The 27,193-nt window shown below is 38.4% G+C and overlaps 1 protein-coding gene and 1 non-coding gene across 2 annotated transcripts; both read right to left on the minus strand.

Moving 5' to 3' along the window:
* Positions 1-734: 734 nt before the first annotated feature.
* On the minus strand, positions 735-26,605 carry LOC145774036 (eukaryotic initiation factor 4A-III). The gene is made up of 11 exons (XM_082585168.1): positions 26,449-26,605; positions 18,237-18,309; positions 17,467-17,596; positions 9,263-9,395; positions 8,778-8,911; positions 7,531-7,619; positions 3,676-3,814; positions 3,433-3,548; positions 2,602-2,718; positions 1,918-2,036; positions 735-1,723 (listed from the first exon to the last, which is right to left on the minus strand). Exons 1-11 carry the CDS (start codon positions 26,573-26,575, stop codon positions 1,707-1,709), a joined length of 1,194 nt encoding a protein of 397 aa, XP_082441294.1. The 5' UTR covers positions 26,576-26,605; the 3' UTR covers positions 735-1,706.
* On the minus strand, positions 4,538-4,641 carry LOC145774939 (U6 spliceosomal RNA). The gene has a single exon (XR_014290110.1). It is a non-coding gene; the product is annotated as a U6 spliceosomal RNA (small nuclear RNA).
* Positions 26,606-27,193: the final 588 nt, after the last annotated feature.

Consider the following 27,193-nt stretch of genomic DNA (forward strand, 5'->3'; position numbering starts at 1 on the left):
TCTTCAGTAGCCTACCAACCAACAAGATCTTCTTTATTATTCTTTGTGCTTCTAAGTTCCAACTGACAACAACGTCTTTTATTTTTTATGGTCACAGCGGTAAACCATAATCTCTTCGTGGGAAAATTGTAACATAAAATTCCCAAATCCGTTCGTCTGTAGGTATGTACTGACCGAAAAATAAACACACTTTCGAAACGTCTATTCAAAAGTGTATTCCAGTAAAACTAGCCCACGCGGCTATCGAAATCGAGATGCAACGACACCTCTAAAAACTGTCACTACAATACAAATTACTTGGATAAAAGACGGAACTTTTGTCCAGCTAGCAAGCACTAAGCCAACAGTTAAATGAGCGGCCAACTTTCAAGCAATCATTTTACGAATGACCAGAATAGATATCAATATCTCAAATTCACGTATGCAGTACTATGACGCAATAATGAAAGACAATTATGAAGTCATTCAACAGGTGTTTAAAGCTGATGTAATCCAATGTATTCATGTTTAAACAGGTTTCAAATCGAAACAGGCCCAAACAGGCCTGACACAAGTCTTATTAACGATGGTGGAATTTTGGCACATTTTCTAGCAACTTCCATGACGTAATATTCAGTAGACTTGAACTGTTTTTATATGACGTTTGAATAGGTGAAAATTGTCGGGAACAATAATATTAACTTGCTTTTTTCCCTTGTACATTAGTATCAGGCCTGTTAGGTCGGTAATTATGACCCATTACGACGTATCTTGGAATCAGGTCAACCCTTCATTTAGCGGCACCTAGTGGATGGAATAATTCAAGGCATTACTTCAGCAAGTGGAAACTTTACTCTGTCAATCTCGGTGGCCGGCCCTGTGTGAGTGGTTCAAAGTATCTGAAATTGCCAAAATTAAGCTTCCACTCGATCGGATACCACTAATTATCCGTTGTCAGGGGTCTCTCAGGTTAAAATGGTATTTGTTGTATCAAGTCGGTTCGAAACGGAACCGAAGAAATCGGCCATGCCGCATCTCGTTACTGGTAAACCTTTATCTCACCTGGAAAGCAAAACCAGGTCAGTTTCGAGAGCAAAGACCATGTAAGTGGCAACCCTGCACATTGTCAGGCATTTTCAAGGGTTGCCAGATCATAATGTCAACAGTAATAAGCAAAGCCTAGTTTAAGACAAAAACTTCTTTCAATGAACATTTGTTCATTGAAGAACTCTTCCTTCGACAAGTCTGGTTGGTTTTAAAAAATGAAAAGACTTTTCAGTCAGGGCCAGACGCCAATGCTTTATTAGCGACATCGCATCAAGATTTCAACGTAAAATCAACTTTAAAAAACGTTGCACAATCTCAAAACTTGCCAGCTGGCAACACAGAAGGTAGGGAGGTGTGTCTGCCCGGTGATGGGGATTCATGGGGTGATCACCAGATCAGGAGATGCCGCTACGGACCATGCCAAGACACGAGCACTGGGATAATATTCCCTGCCGCGATTACCGGGAAGACGTCGTCACCATGACAATGACAGGTCAAGATGAGATGATGACCAGTGACGTCACAATCGGGGAGACGTTGCCAAACGTGTTCCACTGGACGCTGGGAAGGGGCCAAGAGCGCCCCCTGGAGTGTTCACTACGCCCTTTCACTACTCCAATTGTTCAATCATGCAGTGTTTCCGACATCGGTAGAAAATGTTCGTTTCGTCAAGTTCCGCTTCAGATCAATTCAGCAACTGCCAATGAAAAACAATTTACTGGCAGCCCTGTTCGAAAGCACGAAATTTGAACAAACACGTTATGCCGCGTCACAACCAAGCGGTTGAGCACTCGGTGGAATAACTGACTCGGCAAATAGCTACATGAAATAGCCGTTATACCATCATACACAATCTACGCTACTGCACTAACACTAACCGCGGCTACTCACCATTCATCGGCATCTCATCGATCTGTGTCGAGTAATATTGTTCGATGTCGCGCAATATCCTGATGTCGTCGTTCTTAACGAAATTGATGGCTACACCCTTCCGTCCGTACCGACCGGATCTACAAAAGGGCCATGATTAGCAGGAAACAACAAGGAGATTAAAATAAAGATGCGCGCAATTGCGATGCACCAAACGTTAACAAGCCTTAGTGTTAATGAGATCAATCACCATTCCACAACAGAATGAGGTCGCTGATGGAGATCCTGGTCTGGCGCCATTGTTGAATTGAGTTTAAAAACCAATTAAGTCACAAACAAGTTTAGAGAGAAAAGGGTTAAAGATGAGGAAAACTGCTAGAAACCACGCACTGGTCGACTGCATGGTGTGATAAAAGCAAACCGTTTAAAAATAAGCTTGTCCGCGATAAGATGCACTCATCATCAAAGGATACACAACGTTAACACTAGCCTAACATTTCTTGATGTGTTGTTTTTTAGTTCCTCTTAAACTGAGGTCACTGCGACCAAAACAATCCAAAAAATCGTTTGCTTCAAAGACGAATATCTAATCTACAACAGTAACTTGAAAGAAGACAGATCCTGACAGCAAGCCAACCCAACCCCTGACAGCAAGCAAGCCAACCCCCTTCTGCAAGTGCCCCCTAGAAAGATACAAGTACTCACCTTCCGATTCTGTGGATGTACAACTCTCTGTTGTTTGGAAGATCGTAATTGATGATGAGGGATACCTGAGGAACGTCCAACCCACGAGCCCACACATCAGTTGAGATGAGGACTCGGCTTTAACAAACATGAAACAGGAGATGACGGAAGGAATTAGATGGTAGTGCGAGCAAACAGCTACGTTGGCCGCCTTATATTTCAGCGAAATAATCAGACTCTGAGCGCATTAGCTTGCCACTCAACTTGCAATCCAATCCACTCTAGTTCGAACAATATTTTTAATTCCTACCATTTCGGAACGATTAAAATTTACAGATCTCCTGAAATAATTGAATTTCATATACAGTGAGGTGGTCCTGGGGTTGCATGGTGACCGCCGACCGGTCACGCCAAGTGTGAGTCACTATCTATCTGGGTTCAATACCGCTGATGACAATGTGACTACGTCATAGGTTGTTAACATGAAATGACATGGACTTCAATGGTTTACCTTCTTTCAACTTCACCAACAAGCCAGCTAGACAAGTTTGACAATTGTCATCATATCATAACTGGCTCGGTGGCTTATTGGTTAGTGCGTCCGCTTCTGAATCGGTAGGCATGGGTTCGATACCCTGTCGGGCGTCGGGTCATACCAAAGACTTTTTAAAAATGGTACTGAATTTAATTCCTGCTTGGCGCTGAGCAATGGAGTGGGTTCGGTGAGTTGCGCCTCTATACGGCTTAGCAACCTACGGCTTAACGCCTCTATACTGAGAAGCAACGCATTCTGCGATAGATACAGCGCTACATAAAAACAAGCATTATTATTATCATCATATCAAGTCCCACCTGGCACCCGATCGGAATTCCTTCATGATCTCTGACCTTTCCTTCTGAGGCATGTCTCCGTGCATGGAGGAAACTGTGAAGTTCGCCTCTCGCATCTTCTCTGTGAGCCAATCCACCTGTAACGAAATGGAAGAAATTTATTTTGGGAGACCAATCATCGTATCACTTTCAGGGACATCATTTGGTGGCCACCGGAAAATTTAAATATATTTGGATGTTGAACATAGTGAGATGGCAACTCACCTTTCTCTTGGTGTTGCAGAAGATGACCGCTTGAGTGATGGTGAGAGTGTCATAGAGATCACACAGTGTGTCGAACTTCCATTCCTCTTTTTCAATCGCCACAAAGAACTGCTTGATGCCTTCAAGTGTCAGTTCATCACTGAGGAAAGAAATCATGAATTCAATAGAAAATCAATAATTTGTAAACAAAATAGTTTGCACAAAAATAGCCAAATTTCGACATTAAACAAAGTTTTAATGAAAATTGCCAATAACATCACGACTACTAATTTGTAGCCATCACAATTGTTGGCATATGACGGGGCAACAGTCTAGGGCAGGGGTCACAAAAATGACGGCCCGCGGGCCGCATGCGGCCCGCCACGCTGTATCGCTGCGGCCCGCGGAAGGTATCAGCGTACAAGTATAACAAAAAATACTTTTCTTAAGGAGTTAAAGAGCATGAAGGCAAAAAACACTTTCCGGGAAGCATATTTTCGCTTTGCATACGATTCCACCTACCAACCAATAAGATTATAGTTCTTGGTGGGGGTTGCTTAAAGTTATTCCAATGCGATGTCCAGCCACACTGCCCCAGTGGTTGATTAAAACGTCTGTTTTCGAATTTGTCTGTGAGCATAGGGTTGCTTATTTTAAGTTTGCAAGTGCCATGTAGGCCTAAACACTAGTGTGCGTTTCACCGTTATTGTGTTTCCTGAGCAGTATGCCCTTTATGCAAGTTTTTGTTGGAAAAATAGATCGGTGTGCCAACTCAATTTATAATAAATTGGCAAAATATTATATATAAATTTAAAGACGTTTTCTAATTGTATTATGAAAATATTTAGCTTAGTATCGCAAAACGTTTTTTTTTTTTTTTTTAAGAAATATGGAACACTTCACGATTTTGCGTGTCATCCTTGCGCAGGGCCATGCTAATCTTCTCTGTATCGTTCCAATTTTAGTATATGTTCTGCCGAAGCAAGTATTGCAAAATGTTGTTAATCAACAATTCTTGCCATGCTGATAAGCACCGTAAGTGAGAGTTGTCAATAATAAAGGAAAGACGGTTTTATAGACTCTCACAAAAAGGATGAAAAACCAAATCATTGCTTTTTTAGAAAGAAGACTGTTCATGAATTACGATAGAATTACAATTTTTCGGTGATTTCTCCAAGCGTTTGTTTCATGGTACCTGGTTTCTTTTTCCATGTTATTGGAGCCTCTTTTTCGCTGATATGTTTGCAGGTCACTATTGCTGCCTGTATTGCGATGTGTCAAACGTTTCCTTGTTTACTGAAACTGTTAATTGCAAGATATCTTTCGCGAAGCGAAGTAACAACACCACTCTTGCTTGGCGATAAATATTTTGATGAAACCGCTCGCCTCGCTATAAGTGCACAAAACAAGTGGCCTCGTTTATTAGGCATTGTTAAAAAAGTCAAAAGTGTTGTAAAAGAAGCTTGGCCTGGCAGTAGCTTTGTTCGATTAATTTTGTTGCTGCGGTATTCTAACATAAATATGAACAACATGTAACGCTGGATACTGGGTACGAAATGCGTTCTTTTCTAGCATAAGCGTCAACCTACATAAAATTTTATTAGTGCGGCCCGCCATAGCTCTCCTTAGTGCCAAAGTGGCCCGCATGCAAAAAAGGTTGGTGACCCCTGGTCTAGGGTGTAACACTTTACACACTTTTTTTACAAATTGCTGCAGGCTAGTTATTGTGGTTTGCAAAATGGCCTAACTTGATTAAGGGGGGAAAAAAATTTGAAAAAAAAAATCATTTAGATGTGTGGTGTAAAGCTGATGGACAAAAGGAATACCGAAGAACTTATGAGCTTGCTTGGGTTGAATGAGAGTGTTGATAAGTTGGCGAAAGCGAATGGAGTGAGGTGGTATGGGCATGTTTTGAGAAGGGATGAAGATGATGTTTTGAGAAGAGAGCTGGAGTTGCGAGTGGAGGGTCGTAGAAAACAAGGAAGACCAAAGAAAACGTGGAAAAAGCAAGTTGAGGAAGAAAGTAGCAAGGTGGGCTTGACAATAGAGGACGCACTAGACAGATCGATGTGGAGGCAGGGTGTGAAGACGATTGGGGCACTTGGAGGTGAATCCGGCCACCCTCGGTAACGGGGACATCACCGGATTAAAACTGGACTACTACTACATGTCTGTGATAGAAACTCTTTCAACATTACTTAAATGTATATATAATATATCCTTTAGGCCTATTTACAGGTTAGAGGTTATAATAAAAAGTTATTACACAATAAATGTCACGTCAGAGTATTCTGAGCAATGTATCTGTGATGCAAAAGCTTACAAAATTATGCTGTTTACCAACACTACATCATGTAATTCAAGGATATTTTTGGAAGCAGCATGAGTTAAAACTTGGAAAAGGTCCCAATATTAAGCCTACTGTCTCTGATTTTGCAAGTCTTGTAGAAGAAGACATTCGCCAAACTAGGGTTTTTGCAAACTTAGGTAGTGTCTTGTTATCATCTCGAAGAATTAAAGAAAAGATCAAAAGCAGGTTAAATCTTTATTCTAGTTTGAAGGCACAACCAAGGAAGAGACTCGCATCTCCAAGCTGCTTGCAAAAATTGCCAGTTTTGAAAAACGATGTAGGCTAATGAGCTATTTGACATTTGCTCGTGTAAATGCAACTTCGCATTTGACAGTACCATCAATGAAAAAGATATCCCCTGCACAGACCACTGGAGAACAAAGGTTATTTGCTCTTGTCCAATGTCTTCAAGAGTTCATCCAAAAGAGCTAAAATTTCTTCTAGATCAGCGCTCAGAACGTAACATGGTGATTGGTGATGTTGATGTGGCTGTCAGTCGCAAAAATTTGAAGCAAATGCAAGACAGAACTCTCAGAACTTGCCATAAACAAGCTAGTGATGAGTTTGATCTTACTAGTAACAGTATATAATGAATTAGAGACATCTTCTGAAGAGGAAATGCCAAAGTCATCATCCAGTGAATTTGAGTGGCAGTGAAGAGGAAATTGCTTCAACATCAACACACCTTGTGAGTTCTAATGTTTGTAAATTAACAGACAAAAGACTAGCTAGTTTACGATCAACAAGTGACATCTTAAATGAGGCTGCATCAACCCTAGCAAAACCCGGAATGGCCCGTTTCGGTGAGTTCCCTATTCGGTGAGAGCCTTTTTCGGTGAGTTTTTGAATTTTTTTTTGAAAATTGTCGGTTGCCGTTTTTACATCCTTTTAACGTCGCTAAACGTTGAAATCGTGCAGAATTAGGGTTAGGGTTATTTCAACGTTTAGCGACGTTAAAACGATGTAAAAATGGCAATGATAATTAGGCTACGGTACCCGATAATTTTCAAAATTTTTTTTAAAAACTCACCGAATAGGGAACTCACCAAAAAAGGCTCTCACCGAATCGGACTCACCGAATAGTAGCAGACCCAGCAAAACCTTATACAGCTTACAAGTTTGATTTAAAGGTTATGTTTAATGACTGAATGACAATCGTGCAAGCCAAGATCTGAAATACAAGCATTTTGTTTCAAAAATGACAGATTTTACTCTCAAAACAGTTTTTCTCAATTAAATATAGAAAGAAGAAAAGGTTTTAGAGCTATAGCATGTTCATAAGTCGGATAGAAACTTTGGTATTCTGCATCTTTTGGTGTCAAAAGCAGCTCTCTATCTCCACCAGGATACGAGATATAGCAAATTGTGGAGTAATGGGGATTTTGCGACAAAAATTGGGAGCGTGGCCTGCTTAAACAATATTTTTTTTCCATTGATCAAGTTAGGTCATTTCGCAAACCACAATAACTAGCCAACAAGTAAGTTGGTCGGAGTGTTACACCCTAGGCAACACTTGCCCCACTTACCGCTTGACCAGGATCCGCATGGGATCAGTCATGAACTTGTTCGTCATTTCCAGGATCTCGTGAGGAAGTGTAGCACTCAGCAACACCACCTAGTGGAAGATAAACAAGTGAAATCATAAGCTAACGCTGCAACGAGGTTGCTAAGGTTGATTTAGGTGCCTTGTGCTACTGGCTGCTGCAATATAGAAAACTTATAAAGCGAACATAAATTTAAATCATTGGCAGAGGTAAGATTTCGAGAAGGCCTCTTCTGTAGCTCTCCAGACAGAAAATCGGTTGTTTTTACATTAATTTAACGTCTGCAGACGTTGAATCAATTAAAAAGCGACTGATTTGCTGTTTGTGTCAGTTCTGGCAGTGTCTTACTCTTGGCCATCATTAAAACGGTTACACTGGTCAACGCAACTTTTCTTGCATGGAGTTTTTCAATGGATTTAGGGTAGTTTTGGGGTGCTGAATCCGAATCTGACCTCAGATTTATCCTATCACGTCGGGTTTGTGAGATATGATAACAGCAAATTGTTACTTTTGTCAAAAGTGGAAGATTTGACGTTGCGTTTATTGCACATACACATTGTGCTATATTTAGAAATCCAGGCCATGTAGTACATAAGTAGCTGAAATACACCCACCAACTATAATTTTGATACCAATTTGTTTTCTGAGCAACATTATTAACCATGCAGTAGTAACAAGCTAAAAGGGAGGCTAAAAGTATACCTGACCACCACCCCCGTCAATGTTTTGCAAGAAACCACAAAAATTTAAACAGGCCTATGGCAATGCTTGTTCAGTAACCTTATTTAAGCTGTTTTGGCCTGTCTAACACTAACCTTTCGTTATAGCACTGCATATGTTGGTGGTAAACGCAACGCCAAATCTTCCACTTTTGACAAAAGTAGCAATTTGCTGTTATCATATCTCACAAACCTGACGTGATAGGATAAATCTGAGGTCAGATTCGGATTCAGCACCCCAAAGTTACCCTAAATCAGTTCTAAAGCCCATGCAAGAAAAAAAAAATTTTTTTTGTTGACCACTGTTATTGCAGCTACAGTTCTCCTCACAAGTGCCACTAGGTACAGGGTTGTTCTTGAAGTACACTGTTCAACTGCACAAGAAAATAGTTCAACCATCGCCGCTTGATGTTGTCACTTCTTCGGTCAACAAAGCCAGAGGTATTCATCAGGATTAAAGCGACAACCTTGTCTCAGCAATATCATTCATTACAGCAAACTTAATCGTACCTGGATGGCAGGAGGGAGGTATCTGTAAACGTCGTAAATCTGTTCCTTGAATCCCTTGTTGAGCATTTCATCAGACTCATCCAGGATCAACATCTTGATGGATCGGGTCCTGAGGTTACGACGACGGATCATATCTGGAGGCGGTGGCATACTTAAATGTGTTTGTATCATATCATTTTGGCCCTGTTTGCTGTGTCAAACACTTTATTTGCAAATGCTGCATTTTATCTTTGGAATATATTATATCAAATACTTTGATACCACCTTCACTGTGTGTATCATCACTTGCAATGCAAAGATAGGTTTGAATAGAAAAAGCAAAAAGTTGGTGAAACTTCCCTCGGGAAAACTGGAAACTTGTCATGATGCATTCGCATAATGGTCTTCTTGCTGTTATTATGAAATAATAACCATTATTTTTATTTTGCTCCCATTACATAGCCTACCGTACACTGCGATACATACACGTCATGAGGGCAACTCACCAAACACCCTGCCAGGGGTTCCGGATACAATGTGTTGGCCATAATCAAGCTTCCTGATGTCCTCTCCTATGTTGGTCCCACCGATGCATGCGTGGCACTGCACAGACATGTAGTCGCCAAGTGCCAATATAACCTGGAACAAAAGTTACAAATGCAATAGTGGACACAGCAGTGGAAGCTGGAAGGTACCTAACCATAAAGCAAAACCCATCTGCAGACGTTGAATCAATGAAAAATGACGGGTATTGCTGTCTGGTTAGGCACCTTTCACTGCTGTGATTGATTGATTGGCGTTTATTATGTGTCCAATATTGCATTCACTGTTTTGTACCACATAATAAGAGGCTATGTTGCACCTTTTGTTTACACTGACATCAAAGTATTTTAATATTCGAGTTCACACTTTGCCAATCAGCAGCAGCACATTTCAAAAAAATGAAACACAGCACATTTCAAGCCAAAGTGATCAACCACATTGTCGGTGGTACAAAAAACAAAAATATGCGTCCAAGAAATATTTCTTCAAGTGATAAACTATATATACAAATTTCTTGTGAAAAATATCCAAGTATGTTTGTGTAGTCGATTTAGTCGACATTTTGCTTGTATTATATTATGCTTGACACGATGCTTGCATTGCGACAATAAATGGCACGGCAACAGCTAATAGTGGGGTTCCATGCCTGTGCATTTTTTCAATTTCATTTCAACTAGGGGTAGGCAGTACAGGGTGGATTTTAGGCAATATGCATAACTTTGGATTTTGCATAGGACTCTTTTTTAGACAATAATATGATATGACAATGCTGAATCAGCAAAAAAAATTGAACTTTAGGCGTTTTTGGCGGTTAGCACCACAAAAAACTGAAAATTGCTTTTTTCAGATTTTAAATTTAACAAAAATCACAATTTTCTGAAATGAATGGTTTTCAGATGTAAAACACTGCATGAACTTGTCGTTTTTTTATGCAAATCAGCTCTGTGAAAATAGAACAATAACTCAAGACTAATTTGGAATAATATTAGTCTAAGAAAAGTCCAAAAAATGGTAAAAAAAGCATAGATATTGAGGCAAAAACACCTAAAATTGAGTTTAATTTCCAAAATATGAAGTAATGATATTTGATACTGCCTGCTATACTTGAGGAATCTTGCAGAAATACTTCTTAATTCCCTTCTTTGGAAACATCCCACTCACCATCAATAACACAGTGTAACAAAACAAGAAAAAAATTTTGTCCTTGAGAAATAATTGCTGTTTTCTGTTTGATTTTGCCAAAAAAATACAAAAAATCTTTATTGTACCACAATAACTTCAGGTTTGTGTTCCTCAGATTAGTTTGAATTTTTCTCATTTCTCATGAAAATAGGCATAGCCTATACATAACGTTGAAAATTTACTGTCAGCTGCTTCCAGCAATAGTTACCTACTAATGTGTATAATTAAGTAACAATTGGATTCTGTTTGCACACAAAGCCTTGCAAGGTTTTACTTTTGTGATGAAACAAAAAGGGCTGAGCATTTTTGCAGTCGCATACCTTACTTGAGCAAGTTATTTAAATTTACTGCTTTGCGAGATGCAACCCCTACACAGTGTGTTTGTCTTGTCTTCAACTCTGAGTTACTGGTGAAAAGCGCCCTTACTATCGCCATTAAAAAGACATAAACGATCATCATCATCAACCAATTTTGATTATACAGGCTATGAATTAATCCTCATGAGGGTGTGGCCTGTCTGTCTGTCAAGAACTAAGTCTTCCCCTCCACACCTCGCGATTTATTGGGTTGGCAGAGTCCATTGTTCAGGGCTACAAGGTCACGTTTTACAAGTTCTTCCCAAGAAAGTTTTGGTCTACCTTGTGTCTTGTGATAGTGTCGGAAAATTGTCATTGATAAAGTCCAATGCTGAGCTACTCATTTTTACAACAGAGCAATGGGACTTATTGGATGACAGTGTTCAACTTATTTCACGAAGAAGCTTTTTAGTGTTTTACACATTTAAAGACGGTTTATGCTACTGCCATGATATAGAAGTCTCTCAGGCTAAATAGGCATTTCCTGCAATCCTTGACTGGAAGCTTTTCATCGACAGCTCATCTAAAATATCACAGCTGTATTGTTGAGTAATGCAGACAAGTGTCCCTCCATTCTTCCGGCTTACTCAGTTTATATAAAGGAAGAATATTAAAACATCAAAATCGTGATGAGTGCATTGAAGTAGGACCTCTACAATTGGGAGGTCGTTGGTGATTTCAAGATGGTGGCCTTCATAATGGCGCTTCAGGGTGGTTCTATCAAGTTTTGATGCTGTCTTTGTCTCTGGGATAACAGAAACACCGTTTTTCACAAGAAGAGGAATTGGCCTCCAAGAACCACCTATGAGATTGGACCTTATAATGTAAAACAACAACCTCCGGTAGATGCAATAAAAATACTGATGTCTTCTCTGCACATAAAACTAGGTCTTAAACAACTCTACAGAGGGTGGAGCGGAGCATTCAAGCAATTAAAGAGCTGTTTTAAAACTTTGCAAGATGCAAAAACCAAAGCTGGAATATTTACGTGATCTGAAGTGAAGCGACTGATAAACTCCATTTACTTTCATGATCGAGATGCTGTCTAAAGTATAACAGACAGCTTGGACCTGTTTCATGTCTGTAGTTAACAGATTTTGGGGCAATCACAAGACAGAGAACTATAGGACAGGGTACTTTTTGATCAACTTAGGGATGCATATTAGAATATGGGATTAATATTATATCATTATTATAATAGGCTATTATATGGGATTATTATTATATGAATTAAGGTATTTACTCGCAGAGTCAGTCATGATGGCGGTCATTTTCTGTCAGTTCAGGTATTTTCCCTCAGCGGCACGACTCTGGAATAAGATACCCAAATCCTTATTTCATCACCCTAACCCCCCCCCCCCTCTGAGATGCCATCAACAGTTCAAGAAGTCCATTAAATGCATTAACCTCGAAAGCTTCCACATTTTATACCATAATATTCTTTATCTCTTCTAGTGTCCAGGGTTTTGCAATAGGCCTGTCCTTTTCTGAACACTTTACCATAAAAAAATTGATGCTTTTTTACCATTTATTTGTGTTTTTTTGACTTTTCTTTAACTAATAAAATTCCGAATTAGTTTTGAGTTATTATTCCATCTTCACAGAGCTGATTTGCATAAAAAATGACAAGTTCATGCTGTATTTCACATTTGAAAACCATTTATTCCAAAAAATTGTGATTTTTTGTTAAATTTACAACCCGAAAAAGCAATTTTCAGGTTTTTGTGGTGCTAACCGCCAAAAACGCCTAAAGTTCAAATTTTTTTGCTAATTTTGCATTGTCATATCATATTATTGTTTAAAAAAGAGTCCTATGTAAAATCTGAATACCTTCATTTTTACTGCCTACCCCTATTTCAACTTGATGCAAAAGTTTCGTTTTTAGTACCAACTTGAAGGTAATGGCCTATAGAACAATTTTGGTTCGAGTGTCAAGCTGTCAGATGAAAAAAAAACAAAATGGCCGCCAAAATCCAAGATGGCGGCCAATTTCCAGATTTTTTCACATTATGCCTCGTAACTTTTATACTATTGAACCTAGAATGGTGATGTTGGTCTCGAAACCTAGGTTTGTATGTATGAGTAATTCAGTTAAAGTAAAATAAACACGATTAGAGCAATATGTTTTCTTATATTGAGTTCAGTTCCAAATAAATGTGTAGCAATCTTGTTAGTTCTGCGTTAGAAGTACGAATGACTGCAAAATAGCGAAGCAATGCAGAGTTGACCAGACAGTTAGTCGAAGGCACGCAAGAATGCCAAATTTCTACATCAATAGGCTACAGATTCAGCTCGTATAGTTTAGGGCAGTTAGGGCAAAACTGTCCGCACCTAAAAGATGTTTAGCACGCGAATAAGTCATTAACATTAGCACATAGCCACATAATTTGAAAACTGGCAGGCTGCGTTCAAAAGGTTGCCGACCCCTGGTTTAGGGCCATAAAGCAAACTCAATTATAACAAAAGGCTTGCAAAATTGCTCGAAAAAACTTCTCGAAACAATAGCCTACATTCAGTAAGAAAATGGCTAACAAATTAACGAAGGCCCATATATTGAAATAATTGTATATTTTATATAGCCTACATGTCAATTGTCAATATTGAAAATTGTTGTGTAGTCCAGTTATTTCTTGCATGTGCAATTGCACTGGCGTGTGCATTTTAACTTAGTCTTTACGCATTTGCACCGAGAGCAGGTAATTGTGCAAGAGCACTTCACATCTACATGGAACACATCCTTGGCGAGGGGCAGTGTGGTCCAAATGGGAAGCAGCTTGCCGTTCTCTTCTTTCCACCCATGGTCAATTGGGTTCATGACAAGCATCATGGACATGTAGGCTGTTGCCCAGATGCTTGCTTGGGAGACACTTCTTTTAAGATGTTGATCCAAAGCATCACTAGTTGGGGGAGTTATCTTCACGTCCCTAGTTGTCTGTGAGAACAACTTCATTCGGACAAGGTCAACATCATTGTCCTCATTTGAGTACAGTCTACAGACAAAGTTCTTTGCCACTTCCTTCTACCTTGGGGATGTTTGGAATGGAGTGTCGGCAATAGTTGCAAATTGCTCCATGAGGGGTGAAACTTCGTGCATCAACGTGCAGCAGGATCGCTTACCCTTGAACTTGAAGGAAGAAGTACTGTCTGCATGAACACCAAGTAGTGAATGCATGGAAAAGGGCCATGGCTTTGCATATTGTCGTGCCTAGGTTTATGGCAATAGTATTCAGGGAGATCATTTTGGTTCACTTTCCCGCTTTGAATGAGATCCAAATTTCTGCTGCCGGGTTCAGAGCCTTTATGCGATGAAAGTTACTCAGAAGGATTACGACAACATCTGTGTCTCCAGTATACACCACCCCAATTGACGAAGATTGGAGTGCGTGGAGGAGATGTACTAAAACACGCGTGTCAGCTTTCTCATGGTTGCATTGATTCATTGGTGGACCGTTCCCAACATGGTGGACTTGATCACCTGCAGTGATGTAGACATTCTTGTCATTTGGGAACTCTTCTTCTGTTATCTTCGACAGGATTGTGAACAGTTCCTTCTTGTTATCAACATTCGCTAGAAACTTCTGCCAATTTCCTGGGATTTTGGCAGTACCAGATACGCGCTGTCGGATGCCTGTTCCTCGTTTTTTCCCTTGTGCCTCCTTTGAACGTCAGTGCACGATACTGGTCCCAGACAATGTATACTCTTGTCGATCGATTCAAGTCATGGCAAACTCTTGGGCAAAATACCTTTTCGAAGTATGAATCAAAGGTCTTGCCTTGGACAGTTGTACCAGAAAGTGAGTGTATCAGTACTCCACCGTCAATAATAATGAAGTCGTAAACATCTTGCGCAAGTAGCTCCTAGTCGACAGAAATTGCGCTACTTGCACTGGCTTCCGTGATATATACCAGCAAATCTGACTTGGTACAAGAGTTGAGAGACCCTTCAGAAGACAACGCAGGTGGGTATAGGGAAGATTCGTGTTGAAAAAACCTCTCCAAGTTTCCCCCACGGCTGTCTAATTCAAGAAAAGCTTGCCCAAAAAGCTCTGCGTGACGTTTGAAGTGCTGCATTTTCAGCTTAACTGCTGACTTTTTTTGTGTTTTCTTCTCATGGAAGAACACTAACTTGTTGCGCTTGATCGACGCTGTAAAGGGTGTGTCATTGGAGTCAAGCACACTCTGTCTGAAATTATTGTACTGCTCTTGTCCCAAAGACTCGACTGTATGGACAGATACAGCAGCAACTGCCGACTCACACATCTTGTCATCTAATGTAACCATGTCTCCACAACTCCTCAAAAGGATTTCCACTGCTCAGCAACACCTCCATCAGGTTTTTAACATGGCGCAGAAATCGGTGCTGAGATGCACATCCTTCTTCATGATGAGGGAGTTCTTCTTCATCATCGTCGTGAGCATTTTCACCACTGAACTCCTCAACGACACGGCTGATTTCTGGGCCAGTCAATATCCAGCGTTCTAACATGTCACGATTCTCAGTGAGACCAATAATGCCAGCAACTCCTTTCACCCTTTTGTTGGCTTGCTCGTGTGCTTGATCGATAGGTAAGGATGAGAAACGGTGATTGCTTTGATTTATTGTCCAGTGTCCCATATTAAATTTTTCCTGGATGCTAAGTGGAAGACCTTCCAGGTCCCGGATAAAGATTGGAATCCACCTTGCGTAATTGTGGTGGTCTAGAGCAAAGAACAGAGGCGCAAGCATCTGCAAGGTATTAACCATGAGTTCTAACTTCCTTTCCCGATGTGCCCAGATGAACATGAATATGATCTGTTGGTACTTGTGTATGAGTAACCAGAATTTGAACGTTGGACTCTGTTGGGAAGCTACAATGACCCAATCTTCAAGAGCCATCTCGGCTCCACTGTCTTCGTATGCTCGTTTTAGAAGGCTGTTAAGTACCACTACAGTAACTTGATGGACACATCTTGTTCTCATTACATTGGATGCTTTCAGAAAAGCTGTGGCTGCTGCTTCTGTATTCACTAGCCCAGATATTTTCAGGGTTTCAGGCCATCCAGACCCACGCAGAAGATCTCCCATGGTGCTCTACAAAACCATCTCAATGTGGAGCCCACCTAGCATGACCACAATCTTGTCTTCCCCAAAAATGTCAGGGAAGGTCCACTGCATTTTTTTGGCAATGTCATAGAGTGGTTGATCCACTACCAATACAGGGACTTGGTGTGGGTTGAGGTGCTCTGTTGTCTTTTTCACCAGTTCCATTCCATGTCGAATCATTTCTGGATTGGCGGCTTTTTCGTGGAAAAGTGGCAAGAGGGCTTTAATGCATTTTTCCGGTTGTCCAACACAATCTAATCGAGCAGCGTGGTAGGAAGACCACATCGCTGGAGTGTGCATCTCTGCATCACAATCCATCAATAGGATGTTATTTACTGCAGCCATCCATGCCTGTTCGTGATGTTTCTCCTCATCGAATGAACTCGTTGTCACTAGTTGCGAATCTTTTCCCGGAGGTTGGTTGACAAGATTTCGGCCCACTGGTAGTACAAACTTATCCGAACGAGGCAGGATGGGTTCACTGTTGCGGGTTCCTGTTTTTTGTGAATTGATTTGTAGATATTCTTGGTTCAACCCAGGCGTCTATGACGAAGGAAATTGAAATATTGAAATACCAGTTCCATGAAATGACGAGCTTGCAGTGCGTGATGAGGGATTGTGATCCAAGTTATCCAGAGCTGCCACCGTGAAAATGGCCTGACGTAAGTTTGTAGGACAAACTATATCAGCGTTGTTCCTTGCATATCTGCAATCGCCTGTGCAAATTTAGACTCAATGCTGAGGACTTTCTTATATGACACGCTCAGAGCATGGCTGTGTAGCAGTTGTACCAGCATCCTGCTTCTTGTTTGGGAATGCAATTTCAGGGCCAGAAACACTGCAAGTGGAGGCTCACAATTCAAGTTTGTAAAAAGAGAAGTCATATTTAACATGGCCAATTGACTCACAGAGAGAATTTTCCTGGAAGTCTCTTGTACTGGTAATGAATTGGGTCCTTCGAGGAGTTGACGGAAAAAATACTTCATTCGTTGAGGTCAGTTGCCTAAAAAACTATGTTTATGGCACAAATTATCAGCAGGGGTTATCAATCAGTGGGGACATTCTCTTTAAATGCTAGAAACAAAGGAAATAATTTGTTTTCCTTGCTATGACTCGAAGTTAGTTAGACATCGACTTCCGATTTCAAAACTAAAAAACAATGATGTAATAAAGGTGCGAACAGTGAACGTAACATTGACATAGACACCAAAATCACCACTCTGTGCTCCAATCGTGTTTATTTTATTTTTATCGAATTACTCATACATACAAACCTAAGTTTAGAGATCACAATCACCACTCTAGGTTCAATAGTACAAAAGTTACGAGGCATAATGTGAAAAAATCTGGAAATTGGCCGCCATCTTGGATTTTGGCGGCCATTTTGTTTTTTTCATCTGACAGCTTGACACTCAGACCAAAATTGTTTCATAGGTCCTTACTTTCAAATTGGTACCGAAAACGAAACTTTTGCATCAAGTTGAAATGACTGAGTGCCTGGGAACCCCACTATAAAGGAGATTTGAAATATTAAAAGCAAACAAACCTTTTGGATTTGAACTGCCAGCTCACGTGTTGGTGAGAGAACCAAAGCCTGAGTGTCTCGAAGTTGTGTGTCAATCATCTGCAGGCTTGCAATGGAGAATGTGGCTGTCTTGCCTGTGCCAGATTGCGCCCTGCAATTATATGTGTGACTCTTGGAAAAAAATGACACACTCACTTCATCCAGTTCAAGGAATGCACATTGCACAGCGCCACCCTAATTCGGAATACAATAAGAAAATTCCAGACAAATACAAGTTATGCAATGGATTGAGTGTCGCTTTTAGCAGCATGGTCGTTGTTAACTTTACAATGTAGATACTAACGACCTGTTTTAGCCTGATGCTGCGAGTTTGCTGTGGTAGTACTAGCTTTCGAAACAGTTCTCTAGTCATGTGCTATGACGAATGCTGTAGGAGTCAGGGTGTCAAATGCAAGCCAGTGATTGAACAACAACTTTAAACATAACCTATTCGACGGAGTTATACTTTATACATTTGCAATGAATTTTGCACTCGGACTTTTTGAATATAATATTCAGCAACTTATTTCTTTTGCTCAGATTACACACATCCATATGGAGTTACATGAAAAAACAACACACACATACAGAAGACTACAAACATAAGCATAAGTACCGGTAGTGCAAAAGTACAAAGCTTGGGCGATGACACTTAACTACTACATAAAGTACATCTCAATCTTCCTTGTATAACATGTAAACTTTTGAATGCAAAATTGCCAACATGAAAACATTGTTTGAAGGCTACTCACTGAGCAATGACATCTTTTCCTTTCATTATCTGCTTGATAGCTCTCTGTTGTATCGCAGATGGCTTTTCGAAACCTGCAAAATATTTCTTGCTTATTATCCAAAATATATTGATGCTATCGTCAAAATAAATTTGGCAAGACAAAGAAATCAGACTTGTTTACCACATAGAGCATGGTAATTTAACTACCAAACTGCACAAATAATAGTTGCTTGTCAGTTTTACAGGTTATCCACTTAGAGCAGTGGTTCTCAACGGGGGCGTTTTGATTTTGCAGGGGCAGTTTGGTTTAACCCATCTACCACCCAGCGTAATGATTTCGTTACATCATTTTCTGGATAATCTACTCTACATGCTCGCACGATAGCCAAACAATTTCTCTTACACCATCGTCGTATTTGATTGACCAACCGTTTTGTTTACGAACGCTATAATATCTATTTAAAATTTAAATTCAGTAATTTTCAGTATATCAAAAAATATGGTGAGTTCGATTATGACGTAAACAGCACAGTAAATTAATCGTTTTTGTTGAAGGGCGGTAAAAGTTCGCCAGTTTATAAAGGGGGTGTTGGGCCAAAAAAAGGTTGAAAAACACTGACTTAGAGGGTGATAAAAAGGGTGTTTGGAGAAGCATAAAGCATGGTGTAAATACTTTGGGTGTCTTGCTGATGAAGCAAGTGACAGAACATATCTTCATGTTATGATGGGAAGGTGACATGAAGAGGATAGGGACAATCCAGTGGTGGATGTAATGTGCATTTTGCAGGTAATGTTAATGTTGTGACAATGAGCACTGTGACACTAAGATCAAAAGTAGTAAAATTAGGAAACCTGTCTTTGTTTTATAGAACTTTAACTGTTTAATCTCAGGATGTTACAGGAGGTTCAGTTAACCCTCATGGCCCAGGAGGTTAGACTTTGGCCTGTTTGTGAAACAAGGTTGCAAATGCAAATAGAGAAAAAAGTTTTAAATACTGACGCATGTGGAGGAACGTTGGCAGTGACCAAACATGGTCTACAGACACGGTACTTTTGGAGGCCATTTAATAACTTCTCTGCAGCCATGTCAGCTGAGAACTTAGAAGCCTGTTTTACTTGGCAATACTTATTTATCCTAACAATCTGTTACACATTTTTGTTTTCTGCTACAACTAACATTCTGTAATTTAAAGAAAGTCAAATTATCGGCATAAAATGATAGTCTGCTACGGGTCTGCTACTATTTGGTGAGTTCCCTATTCGGTGAGAGCCTTTTTCGGAGAGTTCCCTATTTGGTGATTTTTTGAATTTTTTTTTGAAAATTATTGGGTACAGGTACCATAGCCTAATCATCATTGCCACTTTTACATCGTTTTAACGTCGCTAAATGTTGAAATCATGCAGAAAAAAAATAGAAATAAAATGTTTTAACAATTAAATGAAAATTTGTCATGTCAGTTCAGTTGTTTTTATTTGTGACGGTGCAAATTCATACTGATTATAATAGTGATTATGAGATGGAAGTTTTGGTCAAACAAAGTATCCTTTTTCAATTTTTGACCAACTCCAACTTTTTGAGGTCCCACAACCCCCTTGAAATGTAAAGAAATATCCCCTCGGTAGACATAAAATTCAAATGTTTGAATGATTATAACTTCTGGTTAGAATATGATATAGTAAACCATCATCTTTTCATTAATTTTGCATGGTTGGTTTTTCATGCTGAATAAGGTCTGAGAGTAATTTATCAAAAAAATTTTTTTGCAAAATAATTTTGCAAAAAAATTACCGTATTTTGCGGATTATAAGTATATTTCTGACTTTACAAGCAAAAATCTGTTATTTAAGGTATGTTTGCCAGATAAGACGACCCCCCACTTCCATCTGTTGCTATACCGTAGGGCGTAGGTGACACTGCAAGTCACTGCATACACTAGTGATACTGATCTCATACTACAGTTTCTTTCGGATCAATGATCTTATAGAGCCATGGTAATCAGTAGTGTTGATAAGCTTCAAACTAAAAAGATTCAGAAGCGAGCATTGAAACTTCCACTTTCTGTTGACCAACATGATCAAGATGGAACAGCAGAACAACTCCAATTAAGTTCAGAATCTGATGATTTAAATGGATATCCTTCCCACTTTTTCAATAAAGTTTTAAACACCTTCATGGCTGATGAACCAAAAGACACGCCTGAAAAAGTAGATTTTAGTTATTTTATTAGTATATATACCCTTTTTAGGAAACGATTCAACAAGATTTGCCAAAAACCTAGCTAAACTTATAAATAAGAAATTTTTATGTGACATTCATCCTGTATATAAAACGTTTAAAGTGCACCAATATTTTCAACTGAAGTCGCCTACCCCCTTTGCTCTTTCTTCAAATGTTGTGTATAAATTTAGTTGTTTGCGTGACGCAAACCACACATACATTGGTATGTCAACCAGACATTTGTTGACAAGGGCCGGGGAGCACTTAAATCCAAACTTAACAACCAAAAGTGCAATTAAAGAGCACATCGCCTCTTGTGAAACGTGCACTGACAATGTCTCAATCAACCAATTTAAAATCATCTCTCGAGGCAGATCTGAATTTCAGACTAAGATCATGGAAGCCTTATCAAACGTAATAATCCGTCTCTCAACCGGCAGTTATTCGCCTGTGGCAGTGTGGCTCATCGTTCCTATTGGATGTGTTCTAATTGTTTGTCAAATGCCTGTAGTTTACACCTCACGTGATCTGTTTCCACCGTATAATTTACTTGTAATCATTCCTGTGTCACTCGTTCAGTTTGTGTGTTTTTCAGTCTGGAGTGTCGCTAGTATACAGTTACAGTTATAATGCAAAGTCAAATTTACCTTACAATTTTCATTTTATTTATATTGCAGATATGTAATTCCTGATGAGGACACATGTACGTGTCGAAAACGTTTGAGTTTATTTTAATTATGTTATATTTGTGTATGTAATACATCATGTTAAACCCGCTGAAGTTACTTTGTTTTATTTCTCTATGGTTCAACAAAGCAAACTCTCTACTAAAGCTTTAAATTATTTTAAATTGCAAAATATTTATAAATTTGTTAAATGGACACATTTATGCTGATAGTCACAAATACACTATTACATACTTGCATCAACTATAGGCCTAGTGGTTGGACATGATGGCACAGAATAATGGTATTTTATGAGAGTCCTAATACTATTTTTGGAGCTGGTATACAAGTCCCCCCCCCACCTTGGTAACTCATGACAAAGACAGGACTCGACCAAACATATATATAGGGTGAAAGTACTTTACCTTTGCTTTACTGTTCACACACTGTTCACGTCTTTTTGTGCAAGTTGTTTACAGGATGGGTTACCATTTCAAAGAATTTCTGATAATGATTTGCTAAACCTAATTAACATCAGCCCTCGAAATTAGCTTCCATCTACGACGGCAAAAACATTGCCGTCGCCAAATCAACAAACTTTGGGTTGCGGCGGCAATTGCCGTATGCTTTAATCAAAAGAAATTTTATGCACTTCTTCTTCATCGTGTATCACACGGCGGTAGCCCAGAGCATCACGCACGCTATTTTATACGCTGACAATGCTCTTGTGAACTGTAAAAAGTTTGCAACCTTATAAATACTGGCTTAATTGTTACGCAAAAGTTATTCTTTCATCGAACGCTTATTTTTGACCGGTGTCGTTGCGAATATAAAAAGTGGTACAAAATTGGATAAATGGTTCTTTGGCAGTAAAGAAAAGTAATGCTTCCGATTATATGGCATCGCGCGTTCATGAACGGGCAGTTTTGCGTCTTCAAGTATTCCAGTGACGACGCGACAACCTCATCATCCGATGATTCCGATTCTAACTAGTTCTTTATCTAACAGACTTTGTGTTGCTCGCAGTATCCTAATTGTGCCGAGTTATGTTAGTGTACTGTATACGTAAATCGAGGCAATCTTCCCACAGGGAGCTATTGATTTGTTATCGGTACCTGATTGAGCAATTAACGTTGTTATTTCATGATAATTTAACGTCGCTAGAAGTCGAATTAATGTAAAACAAACGTAAATATCTTATTGGGCATTGTTGTTACGCGATATAACTCGCCGGGAAAATTAAATCGATTTGTGCTGACTCGAACGTTGAATCAACCCAAAATTAACTTACTTTCCCCCCAATGAGTTACAACGTGAATCACCGTAACAGCGTGCGTATCCGCGTTGATCGCTTTATCGCTACCTTTGGTATTATTACATCACAACAAATCAAACAGTGCGGTCGTGATAGACTATTCGATTATTTTTTTCTCTTCTCGTTTTGCATGTTTTGGTACAATTTTTTTGTAATAAACGTTCACAGCAATTGCCGAGGCAATTTCAACTTTTGCCGTTTGGCCTCGTCAACGTTTTTGCGAAGTAAAAATACGCTAATTTTGAAGACTGTGTGAGTGTTCACAGCAAGTAAAATAGTCCGAGGTGAGGTCTTGGTGCGATGTTTCTGCTGATTAAACTCTCACGCTGCGAGTAAATCAAACAGGAAGAAATTTTGAACAATTTTTATCCGAATTAAATGCTCATTTTGCGACGGCATTTTTATTGCCGTAGCAGAATGGCCATTATGACGTTTGCGGCGGCATTTACCACGGCAATTGCCGTGTGCCGCCGCTAATTTCGAGGACTGTAACATTGATGTTGATTGTGAAGTGAAGTGCAACACATCACACGACAGCAACTGCCTGGAATCAAACGTTGAGGATAATCAACCAAAATGCTCAAAAAGTATGATATAACAAACCAATTAAAACCAGAACCAAATACACAATATTTTAACTATAAACAGTTGCAAGAAACTGTTACAAGTTTCAAAAGTAGTTTGTCTTTGTTTCACTTTAATACAAGAAGTCTAGGGAAAAACAAAGAAAACATTGAAGAATTTATTCAACTTGTCAATCATTCTCCTGATATTCTTGCAATTTCAAAAACAAAAATTGGTCCTAACTCGTTCCTTAATTATTCCTTACCAATATACCATGCTATGTCATGCTACATAAGGATTCTTGTAGCAGTGCTGGTGGTGCTGCACTTTACTTAAAACAAGGCAATATATTTAATGAGCGAAAAGACCTTTCGATTGGTATACCCAATTGTGAAAATCTTTGGGTGGAAATTGTGCAAAAAACTCACCAAGTATTATTGTAGGAGTCATATATCGTCATCCTAGTTACGCTTTTTCTACATTCAAAGACAAAATAATTGATTCTTTAAACAAATTAGAAAACTCTCGATGTAAATACATAATTTGTGGAGATATAAATATTGACTTGTTAAAAGCTGCAAAGTCTCCTGCAGTATTAAATTATAAAGAAGCCCTTGAAGCTGCAGGCTGCCAGTCATTGATAACAAGTGCAACTAGATTTTGTGGAGAATCTAATCCAAGCCTACTAGATCACATCTACACAAACATAACTTGTAACCAAAATGCCTATGGCATTTGCTTACATGACATCTCTGATCATTTACCTATTTTCTTATACGTTAAAAATAAAAACGTAGTGTGTAATTCACCCACCAAAAAAATTCAAAGCTTAAAACACTTTTGTCTTGACAGCTTCTTATGCGATTTAGAGTCTAATTTGAATGAAGTAAATACTGATTGTGATGATGCAGACAACTTGATTACACTCTTTTATTATGCGATTTCAAGTAACACTAGATAAACATGCACCACTTAGAAACATGTCGAGAACTGAAATTAAGCTCTCTAACAAACCATGGATAACAAAAGGCATTCATAAATCTATTAAAACAAAAAACAGACTATTTAGATATTGGATAAAAAATAAAAATGAATCAGCAAAGAGGAAATACAAAGCATATTGCAATAAGCTGAATCATTTGAAACAATCACTGAAAAATCAACATTATAAAAAAAAGTTTGAAGAAACAAAAAGTGACTCCAAGAAAAACATGCAAGATCATTCATGAGATGATAGAGGGGAAAAGAAATTCGAATAATAAAAAGCTTCCTTCAACTATGACTATAAATGATAAAAGCTATAAAACAGATTCTATTGAATTCATTAATTTATTAAATAATTACTTCACAAATATTGGAACTTCAATGGCAGCTAAAATTCCAAATTCAAATGTAAATTTTGAATCATTCATGCTAAACAGAAAATGTTCTTCTTTTGGCTTACCTGATATAAATGAGATAGAAGTATCTGATGCTATAAGGAGCCTCAAAGCAAATAAAGCTTCAGGCATTTTTGAAATACCTTCTAAATTTATCAAAATGGCGAATGTAATTATATGCCCTTTATTAACAAAAGTACTGAATAAATGTGTTTTGCAAGAAATCTTTCCTGATGTACTCAAAAAGAGTCTGATAATACCTGTACCAAAAGTTAGTTCACCTTTACACTTTACAGATTTGCGACCAATTTCTTTATTGCCAACTTTAGCCAAAATTTTTTATATAAACGGATGATGAATTTTATTGACAAATATAATATTTTAACCCCAGATCAACATGGTTTTCGTGAAAATGATTCAACAAGCTTAGCATTGACAAAAATTTATGATGATTTACTTTCTAACTTGAATGATCACAAATACACATGCTCGGTTTTTGTTGATTTACGTAAAGCTTTCGATACAGTTGATTATGGCATACTTTTAAAAAAAACTTCACCATTATGGCTTTCGTGGCAAGTTTTTAAACGTTTTAACATCTTATCTAACAAATAGAATGCAAAGTACAGAAATTAACGGTTAGAATTCTATTTTCAATGGTTGTTAAATGTGGTGTCCCACAGGGGTCAATCCTTGGTCCCTTGCTTTTTCTTCTTTATGTGAATGATCTTCCAAATGCATCTTCTTTTTCAACTACACTTTTTTGCTGATGACTCAAACTTCCATATGTCAGATAAATGCCTGTCATCTCTCCAAAAAAATGTCAATAGAGAGATAGGAAAAATTGATGTGTGGATGAAATCCAATAAACTTTCATTAAATTATAGTAAAACTACTTATATATATGATCCTCTGCAACAAAAAAAGTGCAGCAGAAAATTTCAGTCTGTCCATCAGTGGCCGATCCATCGAAAGGAAGAAATGTATAAACTATCTAGGCGTAACTTTGGATGAGCGATTGACATGGGATAGTCATATTATTAATCTTAGAAAGCAGCTTGCTAGGTCTGCGGCATAGCATTTAAGCTGAGATACATTGCCCCCTTAACAATATTACAAACCTTATATTATGCTTTGTTTAAATCCAAGATCCAATACTCGATTATAAATTGGGGAAGAGCAAACTCTACATTGCTTGCTCCACGCCAAGTATTACAAAACAAGTTCATTCGATCCTGCTTATTTTTGCCGAGGTCAACAAATACAACTGTTCTTTATCACCAATTTAATGTGCTCAGAATTGACGATATTATTAAATTAAAGACTGCAAAATTTATGTACAAATATGCGCACAAAATGCTGCCCCGGGCCTTTGCTGGCTGCTTTATTTTTGTAAACGAAATTCACCATCATAAAACCCGTCAGAACCAAAAGAATGATTTATATTTGCCTTCTACAACGTCAAACTCTGGTAAGAAGATGCTATGTTTTAATGGAGTGAAACTATGGAATCAAGTACCAAAAGAAATAAAAGAAAAGTCTTATATATAATGTTTTTAAATTTAAATATAAATTTTATTAAAGAATTTGTACAATGATCACTCCTGAAACGTATCATCCGCTTATTTCTCTACACAGTTTTTTTTTATGTTGCCCTGTGTTATTCCATTGTTAATGTATTATGTAAAGTGCTGGTATTGTGCTATATAATATACAGTAGAACTCGGTTAATATATGTGTTAATGTTCTTAATTTTGAGTCTTTTGTTTAAATGTTTGGGTGGCAGCTGACTTTGGTGACCTTTTGGTCTTTCGCTGCCATCCTTGTTGTGCGAACTATTTGTGTTAATTGTGTTTTTGCTTTTTGTGTCTTTCTTTTTCGCCAACAAAACAAAAAAATAAACTGAACTGAACTTCAATCCACATGTTTTGGACAATTCTTCTTTGTCATGAGTTACCAAGGGGGTGGGGGGAGGACTTGTATACCAGCTCCCTATTTTTTTGTTCCATTATTTTTAAATAAAAACATAAAGTTTTAACAACTCTATACATTTTTAGTTCAACATAAAATATCACTGCAAACAATGTTACCGTATGCATATATTCCACGTAGCAAATCTTCTCTTAATCCCATTGAGTCAAAGGTTGGGATGACATCTACCCCTTCACTTGTTTCAAAAGTTACCTTAGATAAGTCATTTTCACTTCTTTCCGACATGATAAATATGTGTCTTATGAGCTTTTAAAGATAAATGCTGAAATTGAACACAATTGAATAGAAAAATTCCAGTTAGCTGACAGTAATAAAAATACACACACCAGCTTGCACTCATCATAAACTATCTTAATAATTTACAGTATTGTATCTTTCTGTGGCAGCAATTTTTTTGACAGAGCAATCTAAGTGTAATACCCTTGATACTGTGGCCTGGCTTCATACTAAAATTTAAAAATCAGATTGGTCTGGTATTGACACAAATGATCGATTCATGATGCGAAATATACACTCTGAGATATTAAACTGAATTAACTTAGTGTCACTTAAGTCTCAAAGTGTTTTTACAATATAGAAAATACAACGTCATGGTTTGACGTGAACCAGAATACCAAATTATAGCCTTCAATAGCCAGAAGCAAAAGAATTAAACAACCGATTGGAACTTGGAAGAACGAAATGGTACCTCGCTATAATTTTAATTTGTGCAGAGTTGCCAAATTATAATTTATACTTTTCGAGAGATTTCAGTTTATTGGCATATGTTATGGTGGTGAAACATCAGCTTTTTGTTGATGTAGGATTGTAGGCTACAGCTTTGGTTTTACTCTGCAGTACATA

Source organism: Aplidium turbinatum, chromosome 7 (genome assembly GCF_918807975.1).
Source record: "Aplidium turbinatum chromosome 7, kaAplTurb1.1, whole genome shotgun sequence".
NCBI lineage: Eukaryota > Metazoa > Chordata > Ascidiacea > Aplousobranchia > Polyclinidae > Aplidium > Aplidium turbinatum.